General features: G+C 47.8%; 1 protein-coding gene across 4 annotated transcripts in view; it reads right to left on the reverse strand.

Moving 5' to 3' along the window:
* Positions 1 to 3586: 3586 nt before the first annotated feature.
* The window catches only part of FNIP1 (folliculin interacting protein 1), a 70317-nt gene continuing 48991 nt past the window's right edge, over positions 3587 to 24912 (reverse strand). For all 4 annotated transcript variants that reach the window (XM_055718163.1, XM_055718161.1, XM_055718164.1 and 1 more), the window contains 10 exons: positions 24298 to 24433; positions 23543 to 23744; positions 22664 to 22749; positions 16076 to 16222; positions 13929 to 14098; positions 11136 to 12561; positions 10601 to 10769; positions 8361 to 8558; positions 7859 to 7974; positions 3587 to 6870 (listed from right to left, as the gene is read on the reverse strand). In XM_055718163.1, coding sequence (XP_055574138.1) covers positions 6792 to 6870; positions 7859 to 7974; positions 8361 to 8558; positions 10601 to 10769; positions 11136 to 12561; positions 13929 to 14098; positions 16076 to 16222; positions 22664 to 22749; positions 23543 to 23744; positions 24298 to 24433 — 2729 coding nt within the window. In that variant the 3' untranslated portion in view covers positions 3587 to 6791. The remainder of the gene's footprint in view (positions 6871 to 7858; positions 7975 to 8360; positions 8559 to 10600; positions 10770 to 11135; positions 12562 to 13928; positions 14099 to 16075; positions 16223 to 22663; positions 22750 to 23542; positions 23745 to 24297; positions 24434 to 24912) is intronic.

The following is a 24912-nucleotide window of genomic DNA, read 5'->3' on the forward strand; positions in this document are numbered from 1 at the left end:
CTCCTGCACCTTCTGCCTCTCCGCAGTAATTACCGGTGGTTACACGGAGCTCCTGGTGCCCTGCGGAGGCTGGTGCTCTGGAGCGCAGCTGAAGGCAGGAGCTCAGCGGGGACTCCCCACCCTCGGAGCAGGTGTCTTCAGCTCCAGCTGGGAGCAAACAGCTGGAACAGGCAGAGGTTCAGAAATCAAATTCTGCTGCTGTACAAATATTCTTGGCAATGAAAATAAACAAAGACATGGGAGTAACATGCTTCCCCCTGCTACTATGCTTCCTAGGAGGAGACGGGGTGTAAGAGAACAGGGGACCTGCACAACGGTCACACACTGGCACAGGCTGCCCAGGGAGGTGGTGGAGTCACCATCCCTGGAGGTGTTTAAAAAACACGTCGGTGCGGTGCTTGGGGCCGTGGGTTAGTGGTGGGCTTGGCAGTGCTGGGTTAGTGGCTGGACTGATCTCAAAGGTCTTTTCCGACCTCAGTGACTCTGTGATTCTAAGGCCCAAGTGGGTGACACGAGGGTGATGGCTCACGCCAAGCTGTGCATTCCCAGAGGCCACACGACACATCCAGCCTTGCAGGCCAGCCGGCAGAGCTTGGGAGGCTGGAAACGCTGCCCAGCAGCAGTGCCCTGGGGAAGGGTGAGCCACAGCAGCCCTCTGACACACAGCCCCTCCTGCCAGCTCCCTGATTCCCATGGGGATCCATAGCTCCACGGGGATCCATAGCTCCATGGGAAGCTCCATGTTGGCACCTCTGTGCCGGCTGGGGCAGGACCTCACAGCGCTGTACTTGGGTGCTGAGCAAGCTGTGTGCCCTGCAGTGACAAAGCTGGCACAGCACCGCTGAAACCTGGAGGAAATATATTAAAAATAAAGTTTTTCTATTACAGACAGTATAGAAGTGCATGCTCTGGAGCAGCAGTTAACCCCTGCTCTGCCGGGTGGGAACTGTGCAGTGCCTCTGGTGTTACCGCAGCCAAACACTGTTCGTGTTTTTCCCACTTTTCCCCCCAGAAGGTGGGGATGGGGGTTCCTGCTGACCTCCAGTATTAATTTACTACCACAATTAATGACACAGGGCACAGCTGATTTACCTGCTAGCTCCTCTGCCAGGAGAGGTCTCAAAGCAAAGCCCGCATTGCCGGGGAACCAGATTCTGCTCTAAAAGCTGGCATAGATCCCAAATGGATTTGGACTTGTGGTTCTTCGACTGTCAAAGCTGAAAAGCACCGATTTCAGTAAAGCAGCAACTCCAGCCAGCACCAGCGAGCACTTTTCAGCAACCCGAGCGCTGGTGTGTTTAGATTTGCCTGTAGCAGCAGCACAGATGATGTTACTGTACGCGGCAGGACAGGACGGCCATGCAGTTGGTGTGCAGCCTGCAGCCGCTCCTGCAGCCCATAAAAACCGAGAGGGTGGCTGGAACAGAACGTGCCTGCTGCAGCACACAGAACAGAGGCATCACTTTCAGCACAGACTCAGAAGACGTGTGTATCTCCAGGGTGTCTGCTTGTTTATAACTCCAGCTATAAGGTCACTGTTTTTTAATGACAAATGTTTAAGTCATGTTTGCAGCGAGAGAAGAAAGCGGCAGCAGTCCAGCGGCGAGCTGTGTGGGAGCTCTGTGCGCCGGTGCAGCCAGCAGTGACACAAGGAGCTGCTTTCTGCCCCGCGGGTCCAGCAGCTGTCCTGTGGCTGCTCTGCACTAAGCCACACAGAAATAACCGCCCCTGCTTCTGCAGACCCCCCGTAATCACGCAGGGGGTGAAAGACGCTGTGGTACTTGGTGGCTATGGCTTGCTTCCCTGCCTTTGCCTAGGCAAAAGTGAATTAGGTTTCCCCTTTGTTTCAGGAAGATAAAGGGAATTACAGAAGAGGAGTAATAATACATTAAAAATATTGGCTGGCAAGCACGGTATCGCAGTATAGTTGGAGTGTTAAAAGGGAAATCAATTCTGGGCATTAAATCAGTGTTTTCTGGATGCTGCAGTGACTACACGACTGAGTTTACTGCTAACAGGCACTTGCCAACACCCACACAGAGACACCTGACCCCAGCCAGCCTCGCACATCACGGCAGGAGGGCCCCTCAGGACCACCTACCCTGTAACACCAAACTCCCTGCCCTGCCTTAGGTGCCCGCAGCCAACGGGGTCAGCGCCCGGCACGCTGCAGGAGGGCTGGCAGCCTGCTTACGGCACCGATGTCCCGCAGCAGGGTCTTGCCGCCTCTCCCGCTGCACCAGCCGGGACCGAGCATCTCCCACCGCAGATCTGGGGGGCCCTGGACTCGCTGCTGCCTGCCCCACATCTCCAGCGCTGCTCGGAGTCGCAGGCTCTGCCTTCCGAATCCCTCATGGCACAGAATGCGGGGCCCAGCAATCACCCCGTCTTCATCGTTACTAAAAGGCAACTAATTCTCTGTTGATCGCTTCTCGCCACCGCACCCACACGCAACACGAAGCCGTTTGCTACCACGCTACTTGGGATGGGAGGTGAGGAGCAGTCGGAGCGGCTCCCCCGCTCCCTGCTCCTCGGGAAAGCTCGCGGTGGTGGTACCCGCACCTCCGCCGGTACAGCCCTCACTCCTGGAGATGAGACCAGAGAGTCTGGTAACAGGAATCTTCTGACCAGAGAAGACTTGGCAGGTGCAGGTGGAAGCCCTGGAAAGCTCCGGCCTCTGCCGCGCTGCCGGGCTGCCATCGGTGCCGGTCACCCGCCCTGTGGCTGGTTCTGCAGGATGGGGCCCGCGGCCACTTGCCTCTGCTCGCACCAGGCTCAGCCTGTGCCAGCCCCGCACCCAGGGGCGCCCGGGGAAGGCACGTGCCAGGGACACAGACCGTCAGAAAGCTTATCAAAGCTGAGGGTGCAACCACGCCAGCGATCTCCATCTCCTGATTATCGATTCCCTCTCCAGCAACACAGGACCCGCAATAATCCCAATGCTCTAAAGGCCGCCGTACGTACACTCTACTACACCTTCCCAAGTTAATTCTTTTACCTGTTGTATAACCTACTACTTCTCTCCTCTTGACAGCACTCCATCACAATCTGAACTTACATTTAATAAAACCTTACAAAGACTTCTCGATAACCTTCATTTGCAGCGGCCCAGAGGGACAGGGAAGGGATTGTAACTGGGGAGATGGGCACAAACCCGGTAACTTGCAGATGAGGAATTACACTCGACCCGTGTGACCAACCGCTTTGCAGGCAACTTTAGGAATGACCGCACCCACCCGCGCGACGACCGCGGCTTTGTGCATTCGTCTGTTCTCCTCGTGCGCAGCCAAGCGTCAGTACAGACGGCCAGGACCAGCCTCCCACCTTGCTGTCGCTTTCTTCAGGCCAACAACATTCACAGCTGAAGGGACAGCAAGTTCAAACACCAGTTCCTCTTTGAAATGATTAATTCCCTGAAAGACTCCAAATAAAACGGCTGCAGCACCCTTAAGTGCTAGGCAGCAGGTCTCAAAAGGCATCTGTGATAGGGGCAGCCAGACGTCCAGCTTGCGGTGGTTAAAGCTTAAACACTCACCAACACTCTCATGCTATGCGTATAAAAAACAGACACAAAATGTACTAGAAGTAAATTGACATACTGTATTTATTGCACAAATTTCCCCTAAAATTGGGAATGGTTATTATAATACAAGTGCACATCTTGGGAAATATATACAAAAACAGAAGAGGTAACAAGTATGTACATTTTACCCAGCATTTTACAAGTACCACCATCTAAATAATTTAGAGAAAGCAAAAAATTGTCATAAAACACCTATAATAACTAATGGGGAAAACATACGCAAGGTGTAAAATCCTTTCTTTTAAATATTTTTTGTTCTTAGCAGCCCAGTGTTTGCCAATTGCAACAAAAACAAATTTGCTAATTTGTGTGCCTAGTACACTTAGTTTTTAGCCAGAAAATTAAGACATGTTAATGGAGATTGGTAATAGTGGAAAAAAGAAACCAAATGTTAGTTTTCTATTCACATAAAACAATCGCAATATACTTTTAAAAAGTCGATGCTATAGTCCTGTAAAAGATCCCTTTTTGTATTGTTTGACAGACATACGTACCGTGTTGTTCACGTACCCGACAAGTTAACTTACAGAAAACCTTCCCATCGCACGAGGGTTTTGGCTGTGCCGGACCATGGCGCTGCTCGGCCACCCCCGCACCAGGAGCGCCGCTGGGGCTGGGGCTCGGCGGGGCTGGCACCGGCCAGCGGGTGACGAGGAAGCCGCATCGGTGGCCTCGTTCATCCATGGCTGATTGAACACACCGTTACGATGACGTTAACGGGCTGTGTTAGGCAGAAGACAGCAGAGAAGGATGCCCACCACCCACCACCTTTTCCTCCTCCAGTTAATACCAATTTAAGCTGCGCAGCTGCGCAAGGGCCTTTCTTGAGTCAAATCCATTTCGAAGCGATACCAACAAGTCGCCTAATGAGGTTACGTGGAGGAGAACAGAGTGTTTTCCTGCAAAGGTGCATCATCAGCAGAGTCCCGGGAGGCGCCAGGGCGCAGTGCGGCGCTGCCCAGCGTGCAGGAGCCCCCCCGGCGGCAAGGGCAGGAGCCCAGCCCCGCGTTCCTCTGGCAGCGCCGTGACGCAGCCCGGCAGCACGGACATCACCAGGCTACAGCTGCAAATCTATGTACAACGCTCAGAATCGGAACTATCAGCTATATAACGTATCATAGCAAAGAGTTAAAAATTCATGTTCTGAGCTCAATCCTGTATTTCATCAAAAACATGTTTACACCACTGGGCCCCTATGTTTTGTGCTCCTTCCAAAAGCCAGGTGTAACATCATTGTGTGGTGAAGAAAGGACATTTGAAGCATAGGGGAGAAACATATCCTTAGATCACGAATTAAACACAAGTTTCTTCCCTGCAGCAGTCAGCGTTAGATTTTATATACAAAAGTTTCAAATGACACTGCCTATATTAACGTCTGGTTTACTTACTGACACAGACTCGGTACTACACGGAAAGGGGTGGGGGTTTGCCATGTAGATCTTTCCTGGAACAGAGTCCTTACATTACAGATTTTGAATATTACTGAAAAAAAAACCACTCCGGGTGAAATCCTGGCCCCAGCAAAGGAAGGGAGGAGAGTTTTGTCGTTGACAGTGGTGGGGCAGGGATCTCTCCTATTGTTTTCAAGTTTATCAAATGGTTAAAATAGATTTGTGTTTAAAATAACTCTGCAAACAAGAATAGCAGGTGTGCTACACTACTGAAAAGATGATTACAGAATGACGTATTTCTAGAACTGTTTATAGAGTCTAGCGACCAAGTGAACACGTATCTCCGACTTCTGTGGATAAACCATAAATTGCAATATACCGAAGAGAATCAATGAAAACAGACCCTAAAAATCAGCAACATTAATTGGCTGCTAGGACAAATACGCAAAGAAAAGCCTATAATGAAGTGTCCAGTTAAACTGAGGTAGTAGAGCCTTTGAAAACATAATCCACCTACCACTGTATATTTACATTACTTACACCAGATTGGGTCCATCAGCTATTCGTACAACTATTGTATATACAATGACAAAACAGTGATGGCTGAGTGAAGGAGAAATGCCGAGAATAAAATAAACAACATTTCCTGCTGGTAATCGCACAAGCGAGTAGAAAAGGGATTAGAGACATCTGCATCAAGGGTATATTTTTGAAAAAATAATTTTGATATTACTATACTATGGTGTAATCAATGTTCAGTTTTTGTAGAACGGTTTTAAAAAATATATCAATTAGTTACCTGAGCAATTAAGGGTAATAGCCTTTTCAGTTTTTCCCCGATGCTTTGGTACAGTTATTTCTAGTTCATTATTTCAATAGCTGACTGACTGCTGTAAAAAGAATATGATGTTGCAAGAACATTATAGACCATAAAAAAGTTAGAGGTAATAGTCATGTCATTCTGGGGACCCCACAGGGAACTTTCAGCCAACATTCTCTTTAGATTTTTTTTTTTTTTTTTACATTTTGATTACATTGTGGAAGAGAAGCATCACTTAGTATAAAGCAACATTTAAACATTATAAACATTTAATACTGGTTGCAACATCTGGCCAAGAAAGAGACTCTCCATCGCTGGTTTGTCTGTTGGCCTCTTCCTCCCTCCTCCTTGTGCCCTCCCACCCACCCCTGTTATTCCCTCTCCCCAGGACAAAGATCATAAATAAATTTTGGAGCCGAGTGACATTAATAAGCTTTTTACAAAAACAAACCAGCCCTCCCACCCCTGTTCTTCCTCTGGGAAGTATCCAGAATTTGACTATGACATGAAAAAAATAGAAGTTGTTTACAAATCATTGCAGCTTGAGAATTACGGATCTTAACGAGGTCCTAATCAGTAGAAGCCAGTCTGAAGACAACTGCTGCATTCTCTTAAGTTTGTAATTGGTGATAGCATCACGTATGTCTCAAAGCAGTTCTTCCTCACATTCCCCAATATAAAGTACAGTTAGCCATTGTGGTAGAAACTGGTAAAAAATGCAGATCTTCAGCTTTTGCTGAAATCTTCGCTTTCCTGTGGCTGAAATCTTAGGCTTACTCATTTCTCTTTTTTCTTCCTTTATCCTTTTTTATAAATGACCAAGTGGGAGAGGGAAAGTCTCCAACTGTCTGTGTAACGTGCAGTCATATATGGAGGTGCTGCGGCTCCAGGAGCAGTTTGTTTTAATTGCATCAAAGAGAGAGGAGCCAGAACAACTTCGCCTTCCACTTTGTTTCCAGAGGGGGGGAAAAAGTCAATCTCTGTGGCCTCTGGCATTTTAAAGTAGTATCTGGGCAACATACGGAGAGTGAGTGCTTGCCACAGCTGCCAGCAGAGGGAGGTCACTGGATTCAATCCTAGAAGGAAGCAGAAGAGTCACGTCTAACCTAACCCGAAGCGTAGCTGGGCTGATCCCGCGCGGTAGCGGCCGCACCGCCTGCCGAGCCTGCGGCGCTCGGGCCGCCAGCGCACGCTGCGCCGGGTGGCCGGGCGCGCCCCACGCCAGGGAAGCCCGTCGCGCTCCTGTGCCACGGCAGCGCCAGCGCGGTTACACCGCGCAGCCACCACCCTGCTCCTGCCTCCCCTCGCTCACGCTGACAGCGACAGCTCTGCGCCGCCAGCGCCGCCCCGGCTCCCACCCGCCTGCTCGGGTGGTTTTTTCCCCACAGGGCCAACAAACCGGTGAGAAAGCAGACGGGGGGAGAAAACCCAGCAGATTCCTTCCTCCTCTCAAAGCAAAGGCAGCAATAGCTGAGGGGCCAAGCGCAGGAGCAGAGGACTAGGCTGAGCTGCGTCTGCAGCTCCCAAGGAAGCCCTGGCACTGTGCGGCAGCTCACCCCGCTGCAGCTGCTGCCCCATCTCCAGGCTCCACACACGCTCCGTGTGCCCGCCTGACCACCCTGTACTCCTCTGCATAAGAAGATACTCAAATCCTTCCTATAAACACCCCGTAAATAGCTTCTCTGCCTGTGCCCCACACCCACAGAGAGGTATTATGTGCCTTACATGACATAGAGGGTGTTTTCTGCCACGTAGGGAAAGTCAACCTGGAGGAGTCAGGTGCCCCACGCTGTCGAGCACTGACTGACCAACTAAGGAAGGAATCTGATAAGCTCTGGAGTGCTGAGCCCACCTTCCTGCCCGGAGGGAAGAGAGAAAGGTTGGGGGATCCTCGGGACCAAGCACTGGCTAGGGAGAAGCCTGCAGCCATGGGTGATTTATGCCACTCTACGGTTCCAGTCCCACTTAGGAATCCGTTTCGCTGTGCTTAGAACAAGCCCAGGCAGAGGATTTGGCACCAGGACGCGCAGGGCAGCGCTGCTCGGAGCGAGTTTGTGACCGTACCCCAGCACCATGCCCAGCTCCTTGACGTGAACTCTCATCTGGCCCTTGAGATACTCGGACAGCATCTTGCTTTTGAAATAGAGCTCCTGCAGCCGATCCTCCAGGTGCATAACACACTAGAAAGACAAAGGGAGTTGTGTCAGGGAGGAGACAGCGCCATATCCAAACCGCACCCACCTCAGAGCAGAACACCGCGGACCCCATACATCTATTGCCTTTTCCGTGGCCGTGTCTAGGTGAATAATTAGTAAGATATTCACTGGCAAGACTCTTACTTTTGAGCAGAAGCCTTTGACTGCATGTTAAAACAGAATTAATGAGACAGCTGTCTCGGCTACAGAGTGGTGTTCAGACAGCTCAAAGAGTTACATCAGGGGACGCACTGGCTATGAAAACTGCAGCTACGGGTATGTAAACTAGGCAGAACCTTACAACCTCTTTAACCTGTGAAGTGAAAGGATGCTTTAAAAACACCGCTCACTCGATTGTCATTCATACTTACAAAGTTTGGAGATAAATTATGCTTGTAAAGCTGAAGAGTGGAATGAAGCAGGTTGGAGACGAGACTGGAGACTAACACTTCTTTTCCCAGCTTATTATCAATCATTCGCCTCTGGCTACTGGCCACTTGCACCGTCCACTTGTCTGTGTCAGCAATAATGCAAACGGCTTCTGCAATCGGTTCATCCAGAACAGGATGCTAGAAACAGAAAAAGAATAGCAGAACCCTGAGAATGGCAAATGACAATGGTCCTTTCACAAAACATCACCATCCTGGATAGCAGGGATAGCATCCCAGGCACTGCTTCATCTAAAATACAGCAACATGTGCTAGCATTGCATTCCACCTACTAAAATCAGAGCTTTACTGGAAGCAAGGTACAGTCTTAGGAGGATAGTTGCCATTTTACATTTTCTTCCAGGCTTGGAAGTGTGTCACTGGCTGACAATTATATCTTTTGATACTTGATATAAAGAGTTTTGACGTATCTGAAGGATAATCTAAACCTCTAAAAAGGAAAGTACCAAAAATCCAACTTGCTGTTCGACAAGGCTGTGTTAACACGGTTGGATTTATTCCCAGTTGTCACTGGTTCCCTTTACGGGAAGGCCGGCAGAGGGAGTCAGGAACCCAGCCTGCGCCCAGCTCCTGCCTGCTTCCAGCCAGCCCACACCACGGAGGTTTTAGAAAGGGGGAGCATGTGGAACCCCACTGTCCTTCCCCGGCACATTTTTGGGGCTGACTGTTAGGAAGCATCTCCTTCCAAAGAGTCCCACAGGGACTTCACAGCGGGCTGGGATGCACTTACTATTTAAGTTAAACATATAAAATGGTGCTCGGTCCTTTTGTATCCTCTCAATCTTTGACTTTTGCAATTGAAATGTAAATCTCCTGATGGACATGCACCACAATTCGGTTATCGTCATCATCGAATGGTTTGGGTTGGAAGGGACCTTAAAGACCATCCAGCCTAGTGCACTGCCACAGGCAGGGACACCGGCCACCGGCCCAGGCTGCCCCCAGCCCCGTCCAGCCTGGCCTCGGGCACTGCCAGGGATGGGGCACCCACAGCTGCTCTGGGCAGCCCGTGCCAGCGCCTCGCCATTATGTCTCAGACACATCTCTCTCACAGCAGCAGCTACCTCACACTGCTGCTTCTGTTGCCTGTAGTTCAATTACACTTTGCAAATGGTTTAAACGTTCGGCTTAAAACACAAGGGTTTCAAACAGCCCCTAGAACAACCATGCAGGGAGCACACTCACCCCCTGCGGGGCCGGGCACAAGGAAAGGGGGCAGTAAGGTGGGCCGGGCTCCAGGTGTGGTGCACAGCCTTAACTTCAGAGGTGGGGAAGAAGGGGACACTCCGGAGGCTCCCAGGGGAGCGCTCAGAGAAGCAGACTGCTCACCAGTCTGTGCACGGGTCTTTCCCCATTCCCTCGGGAATAAACTAGAGGGGAGCACAATCACACTCTGCAGCGACAGCCTGCTTTCCCCTCGTCTCCTGATGACTTTAAAAGGGGTAGGAAATGCCACGCTTCCCAGTCATGCCCCAGTTCATCTAAGGAAATGCTTCCGTGGAGAAAAGATGATTGCCAGCACACACGAGAACTGCGAGTCCCCTGAGGACAATTACCTTCATATTGGTTTCTCCTTTCCTGACAAAGCCAGCCGACACTATAGGACACTTTGACTACAATCCTAAAAAAGGAGTAAAGTCCCCAAATACTAAGCATTCCTGACGGCTTCACCACAGGTAACATATTTTGCCCCGCAAGCAGCAGCACACTGGTTAAACGTGCGTGGGAAGAGGAGGGAGCAAAGGGAGCTTCTGCACAACCACCGCAGCCAGACTGTGCCCGGGAAGATCGGCACAGCAACCTCAGCGTCTGGTTGTGATTAACATCATTCCACCGCGTGGGTGTGCAACCACCAGCAGACTGCCATGCCTACAGGAGACTCCTCTCTAAGGCTGAGCACAGAGATCCGTCTTCCCAAGGGCATGAACCTCTCCACTGGCTTCAGTGGAAATATTAAGTTTTTGTGCTCCAGATTTGCAGTGAAATACCCGTGTTTTTGCAGATGTTAATTGAGAGAGAGGAAAAAAATCGGTGACCTGGGACTGGGGAAACCTGAAGAGGCTGCAACAGTAAATATTTCCACTTCCAGCAGGTATGTACATTCAAAAACATTTGCCTTTCCCTACTGTGACAAATACATTTACCAAATATAGCTTAATTACCTGCACAGCGTGAGACAAATCTGACACCAAACAGTGCCTCAGCTTTTCATCACTTCCTATTCCTTGCAAAACAAAGTCAGGGACGTAAGATGAACAGTAGCCACCTAGTAAGGATCTTCCAAAATTGGCGATACTGGGCTGGACAGAGTTCACTTCAACTAATTTTGACCTGCAAGAAAGGTGTATCAGAGACACATACAATTTGCAAACAACAAATTCAGCTGACAGAGAGGTTGCATTTTCACTTCTATCACATCTCTTCTAACTTCCATTCAAGCACTTTTTAAAAAGCAACAGTTTAAAGTCAGCTTTTGCAGTCAGCCCATTGTGGAAGGAAAGGAAACAAGCCAAGACCACAATACATCATTCGTATTTTTTTCCAGACCACTGATCCCTCGATATTCTTCTACGACCAGCGGGCGCAGGAGATACTCTTCCAGCCACTGATGCCAAGTTAGGCAACGTTCCTCCAAACATGTGACATGAGAAGAGGCTCTAACTTTTTTAGGCTCTATTACTGCTTAATAGTACTTACCCAGGGAAGGGAATCTCGTATTCTTCTGCCCAATCTTCTTGCTCTCCTCCATAATAGTTACCGCTTAGTCTAGTTAGATCATGACCTGTATCCTCACTTTCGCTGTCACCCAGGGCACTATCTGAACTCTCATTTCTTGGAATGTCCCAATCAATTCCTGGGGCAACTTTTTTCTCCACGTTTTCTCTGTCCCCATGGGGGACGCGAATAGAGATTTTCTCTCTTTGGTCCTGCTCATTAAAGCAGTTTTTGTAGGTCTCTTGTCGAACAGAGTCCATAAATTTACAAAATTCGCTAGGTGGTTTGCTAGTCTTTGTACACAGCTTTTTAGAAAAGTCTAAACTACTGTTGTGAGCAAGAAGGTCTGTAGCTGCTTGCCCTGGAATATCATCAATAGTCCGGGTTTCAACTGAACTGTCATCAGTAAAATACTCGTCAAACAGACTCATGCTCTCGGCGTTGTACGGATTTGGATTCCAGCTCTGATGCTCACTAGCAACTTCAGGAAAGGGTTCAGCTGTCCCACAGTCTCTATTTTGGTCCTCGACAGTTTGTTTAGCTTCACAGTTCTGATCAGCAGACGCTCCTTCCTCCGTCGCTGGCGGGCTGTGATGCCTAGCAATTTGTTCCGCTACTGCCTGACTTCGGAGTTCGATGTCTGAATCAGGTGACATGGAATCTCCGATGAGGAAAGTCACCTTTGTCTGCGCTTCGGCAGCACTGCAAGAAAATGCATCGCAGAAGAGCTTATCTGGTGGCTTCTTCTCCACAGCAATGCCAGGTGACCTTGTTACGCTGACCGCCTGGTTGCCCGATTCCAGCGAGTCTTCATTCCTCCACACATTTGCTGTTGGCTCCAAACCAGATTCTGTCACTACACGTTTTTCTGGTGAAGCTGACCCTGCGCACACCACGGTCTCTAGTTTTGTGTCCAGGCAGGATCTTGGTGGATTAATATCAACAGCATCTTCCTGGCAATCGTCAGGAACGATAGTTCTGTTCTCATCTGAAGAAGTTTCCAGCTCTACCTTAGGAGTGCTTTGCGTGTCTTCTCTCTCTTGCTGCGAAACACCTTCTATGTTTTGTGCAAGGGAAACGGGACATTTGCAGTATTTACAGCTACAGTTGGGAGTTCTCATTTCTTCAGCCTCCGCTGGTAGCAAGTTGCCCCTGTTCTTGTGCATTGTGACAAGCACATACTCGGATTCTTCTACTTCTCCCTTCTCCAGCGTGGTAGTTATAACAGTTCCAGGCATGACAATGGCTTCATCTTCCCCATTTTCTAGAAGATGCGTTTCTTGAAGTTCAGAACATCTGATGAAGTAAGTAAGGAAATAAAGCAACCTCTGTACCAGGTCATGCCTTTTGCCAACCACAACTGTTTTTGCTAATCTCACAGGTGATCCAATAGCCCCATACAGGTCACCTAAACCAGGAAAAGAAACAGATAATTATTTCCCACCTTTATAATAAGTTGTTCTTCTAACAGACAATTGTTGTGGCCAGTTTTCAAAGGCCAGGTCTACAACAGAAAAATTAGTACTAAGGCAGAAGAGCGATGACAGCTATGCTAGTTATTTTGTTTTCAATACAGAGAATCTCAAAGATGCTGTTGGTATCGTATGTAAGGTGACACACTGGTCAGGGAGACATCTGATCTTGCACATTAGGGAGCGTTCGCACCACCTAACTTCAGTGCCTAGCTCTGGAGGCTTGTCTCCTGTGTTCCTTATATAGCCATCAAGAGAGAGGAGGCATCTGCTCTGAATGACCCTGGACAGTCTGGAAACTGGGCTGAACTTTTACCCACAAAGAGAAAGCTGTAAGGAGAAACAAACCTAATGCCAAGGACCGGGGCAAAAAGCGGCAGTGGTGGGTGCACAGCTGAACCCAGCCTTCTCCTCCCTCCCTCCCCTTGAGCTCTGCCATGCATTGTTTTGACTGTACTCCAGATTCACCTGGAGAAGCGCCTCTGTGCATGTGCTGTTCTGGAGGTCTTAGGGCACTGCATGAACAGGGATGAAGGGACGAGGGATCCAAGAGGCCTCGAAAGCCAATGTAACCACAGTGGATCCCTTCAGTCCCATGAGGTCTGAAACGAACTCTTCTTGCCAACTCCCTGGCCACTCCTGCCTATACCCGAATAGGGCAACCTCGCAAAACCTTTCTTTCCCTTCCCTAACCAAATTCCATGAGAGTTTGTGTGCAGAGCAGGACGAGCTGACCAGGAAGTAGGAAGCTCATCTCCCCTTCTCTACTCAGCAATTAGAAGACAGTATGACCAGGTACTCAACTGACTAGTCTTTGAGACCTTACCCAGGGTTTGCCTCGTCATGATTTCCTGTACTACGTCACTCCTTTGCCTGCTGTATTGAGGGTATGTTCATTTTTATCAACTGATGGATCTTCTTGCCTGGCTCTTTCGAGAGCCAGGCTTACTGATAGCAGCATCCCCCAAAATAAGAACCGATTTCCTTACAGAGGCAGGACCAGAGGGGGACTGGAATCCTCCATCATCACCAGGGCAGCTGACCTAACTTAGGTGATCTGCCACAGATGACTGAAGAGGTCTTTACTTTTTGGCTGTCATTTCATCATTGATAATGCCTTAAGAAATTAGGGCCCATATAAAAAAATACAGTGACCACCTCTAAGTTTGAAATACGCGCTTTTGTCTTGTTTTGAATTAAACCAAAAATTAACGTGGGGGGAAGTAACAAGCATCCATAAAACCCACCACGCGCATACCATTTACATAAAGCTTTGGACGGTTTAGTGATGTTTGCCACATACCGAGCTGTGCCCACAGTGGGTTGTACGGGTGAGTTTTGGCCAGCATGTCCACGCTCTGGGAAGAATGCTTTTCCAGGAAGATTCTTATAGGCGGCTGGCCGTTTGGCATGACAGTAGGGACCCAGGCCAAGTGGTTAGTCAGGACTGCAGTCAGTAAAGCTGGTAAAAACCTGAAAGCAAAATGTTCAACACAGGTTTTTTTCTAGGTACACACTCAGGATGTTAAACTGACAGCAGTTCTACAGCCTGTATGGATCAAGGATTGCAGAAACAACCTAACGAAGTCAACAGAGATTATTCCTTCAGTCTTGGCTCTCTGGGGGGAGAAGGGAGGGATGTACCCTCCCTCCCACCCCTGCAAAGCTCTTTTTTAGAACACAAATTTAAAGTAAAATGAAATATTTTAAAACTGTGGCATCTCAGTTCCTCTGTTTGGTAATAATTATGAGACTTCCTATTTTGCAAGCTTTGTGTTGTAAAACATCTCAAAACCAACTTACTTTGTTCGCTGTAAGAAAACCGCGGCACTGTGTGGCCTCTGTACACTGAGATCCTAAACCCTTAAGATCTGTGACTGTTGGTGAGAAGGAAGTCTATTGCGACCAAACCTGTAAAATACCTGGGTGCTGTGTTCTTTCGTCTAACTGTGATGTGATTTCAGCACATACAGCTGCTTCGTTCCAAAAATAACACACACAGCCCCCCAAAGTTCTCTGGCTCAGCCGGAGAAGGCTGTGTCCTTGCACTGGCAAAGCAGTTTTCACTAGCTAAGCAAGTAAGGTGAAAAACCTTTCTGACAAAAGTTAACTATCTGAGTCGTTGCAAGGACTGAGAGTGGTTTCTGCTCCATGGAGGGAAGACTTTCCTTCCCAGCCCTTTCCTGGCAGGAGCAGGCAGAAGCACAGCCCCAGAGCCCCCCGCATGCCGACCGATGGTGCTGGCAGACGCCGCAGCAGCTCAGGTGCACAAAGGCCACCGAGCCTCAGAATAACGTCATCTGAACAGTCTGCAAGCGTCAGGAACCCTGCAGCTTAAACTTAGCCGTTTCCTCACTGTTGCCTCACAGCCGAAGGAGGAAAGGAGATTTAAAACCGGATTGAAATGATATGGGGCTCGATTTTCCTCTTGCTTCTGTCAGTGTAAATCTTACTATATTTAAAATAAAGCAAGCAAACCCAAACAAATGACCATGTAAATGTAACAAAGATGTATAGGGATCAGAATGGCAGGGTCCAAAGGGGCCAATCCCAGGAAAAAGCTTCCACTGCAGCAGGAGATGATTTTAAGAAAAAACCTCTGAAGCCCTGAGCACTCCCTGTGGTTTCTCCCATTGCACTGAGGCAGGAGAAGGCAGACCACGCTGACCACCAGCGGTCACCCTCCCATCTGGGGGAGAGAAAAGAGGACAAGGTTGGCGGCCGAGCTGGAAGCCAGTGAGCAGCAGCCCCTTCCCCCCCGCAGCCAGCAGCTTCCCATGAGCTAACAGCTGGTCCTTCAGTGCCATTCTCACTCAAACTTCACATGTTTGTGCTTGTTTTAGGACTTCAGTGGAGCCAAACGCTTTAAAAACTTCCTCTATTCATGCCCTGGGGAAAGAGGATGAAGTGTTGACAAAGGAGGAAATTTATCAGATTCTCCTGAGTTTATCAAGAACATTTTCTCTCTCAGTTTTTAACAACTGCTCACGGCTTTGTCCTGAGGGCAGAAAGGTGAGCACTAACGAAGCACACCATTTCTCCAGTGGCACTTTACAGAAGTCAGGTTTAAGAGCAATTTGCGGTCAGACAGTATTACAGGCACGGCCCGAACTGAATGTCTAACCTTGCTCATCATATGATAACTGATTTTGAAAGGTAGATTAATGCATTTCATAAGGTACGTTCATCCCCTTCCAGACATACACACCCATCACACGCTTCCCATGGACATGTTTCAAATGTTTAGCCTCTACCGACATTTAGAGGACTGCGGGGAAGCAGGCATTTAATGAGATCCTGCCTGATTTCTTTTTTGTTTTAAAAGGAAGGTATTTCTGGATGGTCTTTTGATTCTTTTGATTACCAGGATTTTAAAAAACAATTCAAAAATTGGTTTGAAAGAACAAGGCATAAACACATATATAACTTAAAAACTAAAATCCACCATACTGGTTTTTAGAAGCATTTTCCATCAGGAAAGTGAACTCCTTCATGAAGCGGTGGCAAAGCTGGTTCTTTTCTGGTGTCCCCGACATCATAGTAAGCCAGACAGGCTCCCCAATGCGTGGCATCGTGTACAGATTGCAAATAGTTGTTCTAGAAAACAAAACCAAAAAATCCAGAAGAGTGAACAAAAGAACGAAAGGCAGAACTCCCAACTCAAAGAATTTACTGCAGCATTCAGTTCCAGCTGTCATTCCTATCAGAAACAAGTTTTCTCTCATCAACCATTACCCAAACTGTGCTGTTCATTAAATCGCATGAATTCACCCTTCCACCTCAGAGTGAAGCCTCACAGGTTCTTCATGCACCTCCCTAAACCGAGCCCAAACACAGCAACAACTCACTGTCAGAGGGCAAGAGCTGCCCTGTGCCGAATGGAGAAGTACATCAGTTTTTGTTACCTCCCTGCCTTCTCGCCATTTCATTCAAAACATGTAAATCCTCCCACAGTTCTGCTTGATTTAACGACTACGGCAAGTTTATGTGTATCTGACTTTTAAAAATATCTTAACTTCCTCCTTGCTTTAAAAAATAGGTGTATCTCCAGGCCAAACCCACCAAAGCATGGATTTGTAGAGCAGGGGGGCCAGCTTACTTCTTTAGCTTTGAATACAGCATACGAGAGTCAAAGTCACCCCAGGGTTTTCCAGGATTACATACCTACCCACATCCTTTTTGATTCTACAGAGGACAGTAAACGTCTGATTAAAACTTCAGGTCTGCAGTAAAGCACCAGATTAACCCCCCACCAGTTTATTCTTAAAACAAAACTATAGTTTAGTTTAGATTTTAGAGGCGTTTAAGTGCAATGCCTCTGCTATGACAGTATGGGAACCTGCGTTTTCATCACAGTATAAGCCTGAAAAACCAAAACAACAAAGGAAATGACTGATCAATTCAGGTTTCTCCCCACTACTTTTTCTAGAAGAGGTATTTTCGTTTTACAAGACAGAGATTTACATTATCCCTAGAACCATCCTTGATTTGTAAAGACCTTCTATGGATACACTTGGCTAAAAACTTATCGACACTTCCAGCAGTAAAGCAAGGGCTGTGCATGTCAGGCAGGCAAACACACTGGAGCAGCAGCTGCCAAATCTTCGTGGTTTAGTGTTTAAAGTGAAACTCCCTGGGAAGTGAGAGCCCCGCACGTCAGCAGCAGAGCAGCATGCAAGGGCGCCGGCGCAAGGGGCAGGAAGGAATTATTCCCTGGGTATTCGGCAGAGAAGAAAGCAGCTGTACAGTGACAAGACCCCCCCAAGAGCAGCTCCCCAAAGGGCAGCAAAGGTGACCAGGCACTGTGCCAAGGTCACCGTGACTGCTCAAGTAGAAAGGCGGTGAGGAGGACAATGGCATCTTCTGCCTTATTTCTTCTATCAGTTTTCATTACGTACAAAATCCATCCTGTGTGTTTGCAATCAACCCCATCTTGCTCAAAGGTGAGATTTTCAGACACCCCACTGCCACAGACATGAGAGGAAAGTCAGAAGAATGGTCAGTGGGCTGGAGAGGGGGCAAACTCAGGTTTCATGCTTACCAGAACACAGCACCCAGAGGGCCTGCTGCCTGCGGGGCCAGTTTCCAGCAGCCTGGGAGCTGCTCTACGTTACCCTCTGTGGCGGGTCCTCTCTCGGGGGGAAGCACAGCCTGCTTACGGACCTGGGCACGGCAGTCCTGCCAGGGTCAACCAGTGGGGCAGGCAGCCGGGGATACCGCACTGCCGCACCGGGGTGGGGGAACCGGAGGGTCTCCGGGGACACCAGGATTTCATGGCAGTAGCAAGCTGGGACTAGAGGTGGGATTATTAAGAGAAGGCTTTCTGTTCACAGCCCGTTAACAGATGGATGGATGGATGTTGAAGAGGCCCAAAGAAAGGGAGAAACCCCAAATCCAGGGACTTCAAAGCTCCATGAGTTTCAAAGCTCTAAACAAGTATCGAAACTTATATCCCCCCACACAGCTGACCTTAGAATCTGAAAATAAATTGCACGACTTAAGGTAAAATACAGCTTATTTCTCCTTCATATGCAAACGAACCCAAGCCAAGCCTCTTGCAGCTTGGCTGTTTTGATAAAAAGAAACGACTTCTATGCTAAAACCAATATATTAAAATATTTGTTTTTGTTGAAAAGATAGACCGAGTCTTGTGATTCGTTATTTACTATTCTGGTAACCCTGGCTGCATCTGCAACTGATAGTGTTTCCTCAGAGAGAGATCAGATTGCCCTGGCCGGTGGCCAGCAGGCATGTGACTGCAGTGCAGGGAACCCTCCATGCCAGCGCAGGCAGCAATGGCACACAGACCAAGGGCAAGGATTAACAGCTTTCCAGCTCTGCAAACACGGGGGGAAACAGCTCCTTCAGTTTCTTAAAGAACCACAAAAAAAAAAAAAAAAAAAAAAGCCCCCACACCCCCCCCCCCCAACAACAAACCCTAAAACACTACAGGGAATTTACCCGGATTTAAAAAATAACAACCATTGAAAACCAAATTGAAGACCCCTCAGCCATCTGCAGCAAGAAGCCCCCTCCCCTCTGCTTGCTGCCTCCCCTCCCCACCCCCCGCCAGCATGGAGCAGTGGCATGCAAGGGAAAAGTTCAGTTAACGAGAGGGACTGTTCTTTTGAGGGTTTTGGTACATTTGAACCGATTTGTATCTGGAAATGCTTCTGGGAGGCAGAACTCCAGTCTGGACTGATGGGCACCTCAGCACCAGCAATGGGTGCAGCCAGCACAGGGGGCCGGGGGAGCTCTGCAGGAAATTGCTTTGCACTCAACAGCGGCTTGAAACCCAACAAAGCACAACCCAGCCATACAAAAATGAAGGCCTGAGCAGAATCCCTCCTGCAAACCCTCTGGGGTTTGCTGCTCTGCAGATGCAGATGGCACCGAGTCGAGCAACCCTGCTGCCTGCAGACAGGACGGCACTCACGGTGCTACGAGTGCCACGGCAGCCGCCCCTGGCATGGCATGGCGGCAGATCAGGTGTCACGCTGCTACCTGCTTCACCCTCACCCAAATACATCTCAAACCTCCCCGGCCTTTTTCCTGGTTTTTAATACCAGTCTGAGACATCTTTCCCTGGCGCTGTACAAACCAAAGGAGCCAGATGGCTCCTTGTGGATGAGAGCATCCCTCTGCAGCGCCCTTCCTCCCTAAGGGAAGCACTCCTGACCCTCAGCACTGTGCAGTGAGAGCTGCTTTGCTATTTAAGAGTTGCAATATAATGGCAAAGCTTAGCTTCTCTTTAGAGATTGTTTCAAAAAAAGAAAAAAATCAGTGGTTTAAAAAACTTAATTCATACGCATCTGCTCCCTATCCTCATCGCTTCTTTCCAAAGATGATTTTTCCTTAAAAAGGGGAAAGAAAACAAAGGCAGTAGTAATTGCTGCAATGACTGCGGGAGCGGGGCTCCCCCACGCAGGGAGCCCGCAGGACTCCTGTCCCATGCTGGCACCGGGGCCAGCCTGCACTGCTGAGCAAAATGCACCACTCGGTTCACAGCAGCATAAGCTGCTTAAAAATTACTAGCATAAAATAGGATCAAATCTGGCTGCCAGAAAGCAGAGAGGTGTTTCCCTGGGCCTTGCCTTCAGTGTTTCCTTGCCAGTCTGTGTATTTGCCACACAGGTATTAGTCAGATGCGTAATCTGTATTATCAATGTGCTGCGTTGGCCTCAGGGACCGGGGGAGTCGAAATGTTTATGCAAGTACAGTAGCTTATTTCCTAAGTCATGTGTCTGCACAGCTGACATCCAAAGAGAGTTTTAAGCCTCTAAGTCAAGTGTTAACAGCTAAATCCATCAGTGCTTTAGAAAATTAAAAATTGCTGGAAATTGAATAATGATGCAAGGGTAGGCCTGGAGCTGGGCACCAAACTGATGCAAATTCACCAATAGCACAAACCTGCAGAAGCAGCCTAGCCCTTCCAGAGAAGGCAGCTTTGTTTTTTGCTGGATGAGACAACAAGAGCAAAGGAAGAGGTTGGTTTTGCTACCTTCTTTTTCCCCCTCCACCCTCCAGTACCAGCAGGTAAATGCCTGCCAATGTCCAGCTGACCCTGTAGCCGGCTCCTTACAATAACCCTGCTTGAAGGCTAGCCAGCCGACCTACAACCACAGCACCTTCCCTGCAGATGGGGACTTTTGGGTGGCAGGAGGGTATGGTAACAAACGTCACACTCCCTCCTCCCTTCTGGGATCAGCATGGCAGCGTGTAGCTGGTCCCCCATGCCCCAGTGACTTGATTTTATTCTGATCACCACAGGAGTACACACTAGCTACACTTGACAACCTCTGAAAGCTGGGGTTTAAAAAAAACTGAAAAAAAATCTCCTTCAGAAAACAAACAAAACACCCCAGACTGCAATGAGTTAAACCAGCACAGGATTATGTTTTAGAAACACCAACCCACTGAAGTCAGCACCCTTCTTCCCTCCAGCACAATTTGCTAAGAGAGCAGGAATCAACACAAGTCTCAGGTTCACCAAAGGACTCAGGCTCCTGACTTCCCCGTGACTTCAGTGGGAAAGCAGACGCCTGAAGAGATAATACTGGCCTAAATGGGTTTGCTGGACCTGTGCCAAAGCATCTTTGCATCCAGCCTTCAGTATTTAAATACGCCTTGTTTTCCTTACCAGACCCACATCGTGTTGCTTTGAAAAGCAAACAGCTTTTGCATGTTACAGAAACGCTTTTCTTGATGGCAGCACACACTGCCACCCTGAGACACCGCAGAGGCACGAGGACCTTGCCCGCTGCAGGACCTGCCCGGGCTGGGGGCACTGGCTGGTGCACGCCTCTGAATGCACTCACTTAAAAAAACCAAAAAACAAACCCAAACCAGAATTGCCAAAGTCTGCTGCCCCAGGAAATTAATTTATATGAAATTAAACTGGATTTAATTTACTTCATTACAGTACTACAGGGTAATATTTGTATCACCATGGAAACCTCTGCATAAAACTGGTAGTGGGACACATGCTCCCAGCGCTGGTTGCGCAATGGCCGTGTCAAGTGAAGGACGGTGCTCGCCGCGGCTCAGCAGAGTGCTCAGCAGAGTGCCAACCCTCCCATGTCCGCCGGGACATTATTTTCCTCCTCAGCCCGATGAGAGGAGACTTCCTTGTCCCGTCTCAGCTCAGCATCACCGAGCCTCCCTCCAAGGAGGAAAAAGCAAGCACGGGGGATTTTGCCTGGGTTTTCAGGGTTATTTTTGCTACATTTGACTTGGGATACATGCCCCTCCCCAGCACTCAGGAACTGTTTAACTTGGAAGGACAAAGGAGAACGGGCAAAGTCCACTGAGTGTATCTTGAGGGGGAATGTTTGGGGGGAATTTTTGGGAAAACAGCTGGGGAGTGGTGTTAACAAGGGGTGGGAACATGGAGAATGGCTCTGGGTGAGAGCAGGAAGGAGAGCAGAGCTGGGGGGAGTGGAGGAACCACCGTGGCTGCTCAGAGTTGCCGAACTTGTCTCGGGCCCCTGGGCAGGCTCGGCGGCTCCCAGCAGTCACAAGCTCTCTCTGCTCCCTCTCTTGGCACTGCTTATCCCAATCCACCTCTCGCCGCAGGCCCACGTGCTCTCTTCCCTGCCTCCTGTCCCTGCGAGCATATCCTCTGCCCTTCCATGCAACTACATGGAAATGAAGTTCTAAAAAAATAGAAAACAAACCAAATACACTGTGCCTTCATCCTGCAAAACCATCTAATCCGTGGCATTCAGGTAGTAACTGCAATTGCAGAAAAATGAGTGAGCCCTCAGGATCCTTTGCTGTTCAGTAAAATACATCCTGATTGTCAGGATTTTCTTTTTGTAACATCAGAGTGCTCTCTTCTATAATGCCTTTTAAACGCAGCTCTACACTGGTTGTAAAAGGAAGCACTTTGCCACTCCCATCTGAGAGGAGATGAATCACTTGAAACAGACGGATTTCATCTTAATTCCCTCCCCATGACTTAAACTCTGGAAAGAAAATACAGTTAAATGCCAGGGATGTGCTTATCTGCCTTACTTTGTACATTAACTGTTGAATGGAGATGCTCAGCAGGTACTGATAGCAAGAGATTACAATACTGCATTTTACTGTGTGAAAAAGATAGTCCTTCTTCTTAGTAGCTGGTTATCTGAAACGCCTTTAGAGCGGAATTTAGAGATGAATAAAAGCTTTGCTCACACATAAGAAAATACACACTACAGGAAGATTTCCCTAACATGGCTTTGCAATTTTTTTCCCTCCTCTCATAAAAGACAATTCAAGAGGTTGCTAGGAGCTTCATTACTTCCTAAAAAACAGAAAACCTTAATCGTCTGTGTCCTGTTCACACCAAGCCCTGATGGATATACACACTTGGCAAAATCTAAAACCACAAATGGATTATCATGGCTTGCTATCACCAATACCTTTATTGTACTCACTTTTGCAGAAGACTTCAGACATTGTAAGTTACCTATCCTGCCCTAAGAAGATCCTTCTAAAACAGACTTGAGTGCTTTTGAAGAGACAGACACAACAGATAGGAGACAAACTGCTCACCTGAATTCATTAAGGGCATCAACAATTCTGTTATATGCCAAACTCCGCTGACTGGCATCAGCTGATCTACGACTCATTTTCATAGCCTTGAAAACAATCATTAAACAGATAAGTAACACATAGCTACAGAAGGACAAAAAAATGGAAAAGAGTCATGTGTTTTACTTTATCTTTCATGCAACTAGTCATGCAACTAGTTTTTTTAAGTGATAAAATGATGTTACAAGTGCCAACTTTCATTTCTGAGGAAAGACAGGTGAGGCACACGCAACTGCAGCCTCTACTACCTGTGTGTTTTTCATCATTCAAGGCATAAAAGGGGTCAAAGTTTTCATTGTAGGGGCAAAGTAACTACTATTTCCTATAAGAGAGATTTGAAGCAAATCTAACCGCACATCTGAACCTTCGATCTTCAAAAATTTCCTACACATCAGAATCCAGAATCAGAGGGTAAAATAAAGGGAAAGAAAAAAAATCTCGGTATTTATTTACAGCCTGGAAGAGCCTAGAGATGGGTTCTTACTCTGCAATCCACTACACTCAGATACAGCTGAAATGGAGGTAGAGGTGGCCTTAAAAGCACCTTTCCCCCTTGGCTGATCAGGGCTTTGCTGGGAGCTTACACAGCACAGCGACTGTTCTGGCTTTCAGCAATCCCTGTAATGCAGCATGCTCTGTTCTCAGCTCCTCTTGTGCTTCTACGAGCAGTATGAAATATCGTCAAAGATGTCACGGAGCAAAACTGGTGCAATTCCTACACCCAACAGCAAGCTGATCCCACTTTTGTAAACTATTACAAGAGTTGGGGATTAAATCTGACAGGGCTGGGGGGGAACATAGAGCAATACAAGTGCAAGAATCAAAAGAGATTGTATTTACCTGCTCTATTGCACTCTTCAGTTTGTTCATGTGACTCTCAAAAAGAGGGAAGTGTGAGAAGAAGAACTCATTAAATTTGTTGTTTTCATCTTCGTCTCTTGAGAGTGAAAAAATAACTCCAATTGCTATCTTTTTCTTCCTAACAATTCCTTGGCTAGGACCAGAGCTGTCATCTGACAAGTTAAAGCTTTCATCCATGGACCTTGAAGCATGAAAAAAATAGAAAATTAACGTAATCCACTGCTTAAAGTTGTACCTCTGTTTCCTATGTAATTTCAATTCTTGAACATTTAACTTCAATAAGCACCTTTTGTGTGCATGTGTTGTCAAACTGTCACCTTTGATAACATCCACTTTGCAATTTTTTTACAAGCAACCATTAACTGATCCTGCAATCACAAAAGCTGGAGCCAGATTCAAAGCGTCTGTGGGATCAGAATATAGTATTCTACTTCTCTCCCACCTCTGCCAAGCATTTGTTTGGAGTAGGATTTTAGGGCTTCTTATCCTCAAAAGTAAAGCCTACAGGTTTACATTTTGCTGAAGGCTTTCTAGTTTAGTCCAAAACAATGAATGCCACGAAGAAAACAGATGTTAAAAAAGATCAGGCGTTGAAGTGCAGCTTGACTTACACCTCTGTGAATATGCCACAGAAAGCAACAGCAAGAGCAGAAGTACATAGGCAAGAGCAGAATCAAGCTGACAATGGTGGAAAAATCTATGGGCAGCAACCAGCATTTTCACTCCCAGCTCACCATCGAGGGAAGACCCCATTCTCCAAGCTGGTAGTCTGGCTGCGACGCCAACGCCGCTGGTAACTGCTAGCACAGCTTTTGTTAAACGAAGAGCCCGGAGATGGAAACGGAGTGATGAGCAGACTGCTAAGAGATGCTGCAATAATAAGAGGAATAAATAAAAATCTCTTCAGAAGAAAGAGCACTTGGAAAATAATACTCGGAACTAAATGAAGCCCCTCAAGGTAAACTGGTGTTGCTTCTCAAATGCCTTCTCTTTTGCTTATCTGTGTTTCTTATCTAAAAATAACCAGTTCATAGTATTAACAAGATATACAAGCACTACAAGGGTGGGACAGTCCTGCAGCTTTACATAACAGGCAACATACAGGCTGCACCTTGCTCATCAACCCTGAGTATTGGGCAAGAAATTCCTTGTGGAAAGGAGTAATGTTACATCCTTCAACAGCCTTTCCAATCCTAACCTTAGGTGCCCAATATCCTGAATGTGGGGGGAAGAGAGGGGGTCATGGAGGCAAATATTAATGTTTTAACATTACCATCCACCTCAGCTTGGAAAGGACATGACAAGTATCATTTAGAAATGCTGCACACCCATTTTAATATTTAATTTGC

Source organism: Falco cherrug, chromosome 8, assembly GCF_023634085.1.
Source record: "Falco cherrug isolate bFalChe1 chromosome 8, bFalChe1.pri, whole genome shotgun sequence".
Classification (NCBI taxonomy): domain Eukaryota; kingdom Metazoa; phylum Chordata; class Aves; order Falconiformes; family Falconidae; genus Falco; species Falco cherrug.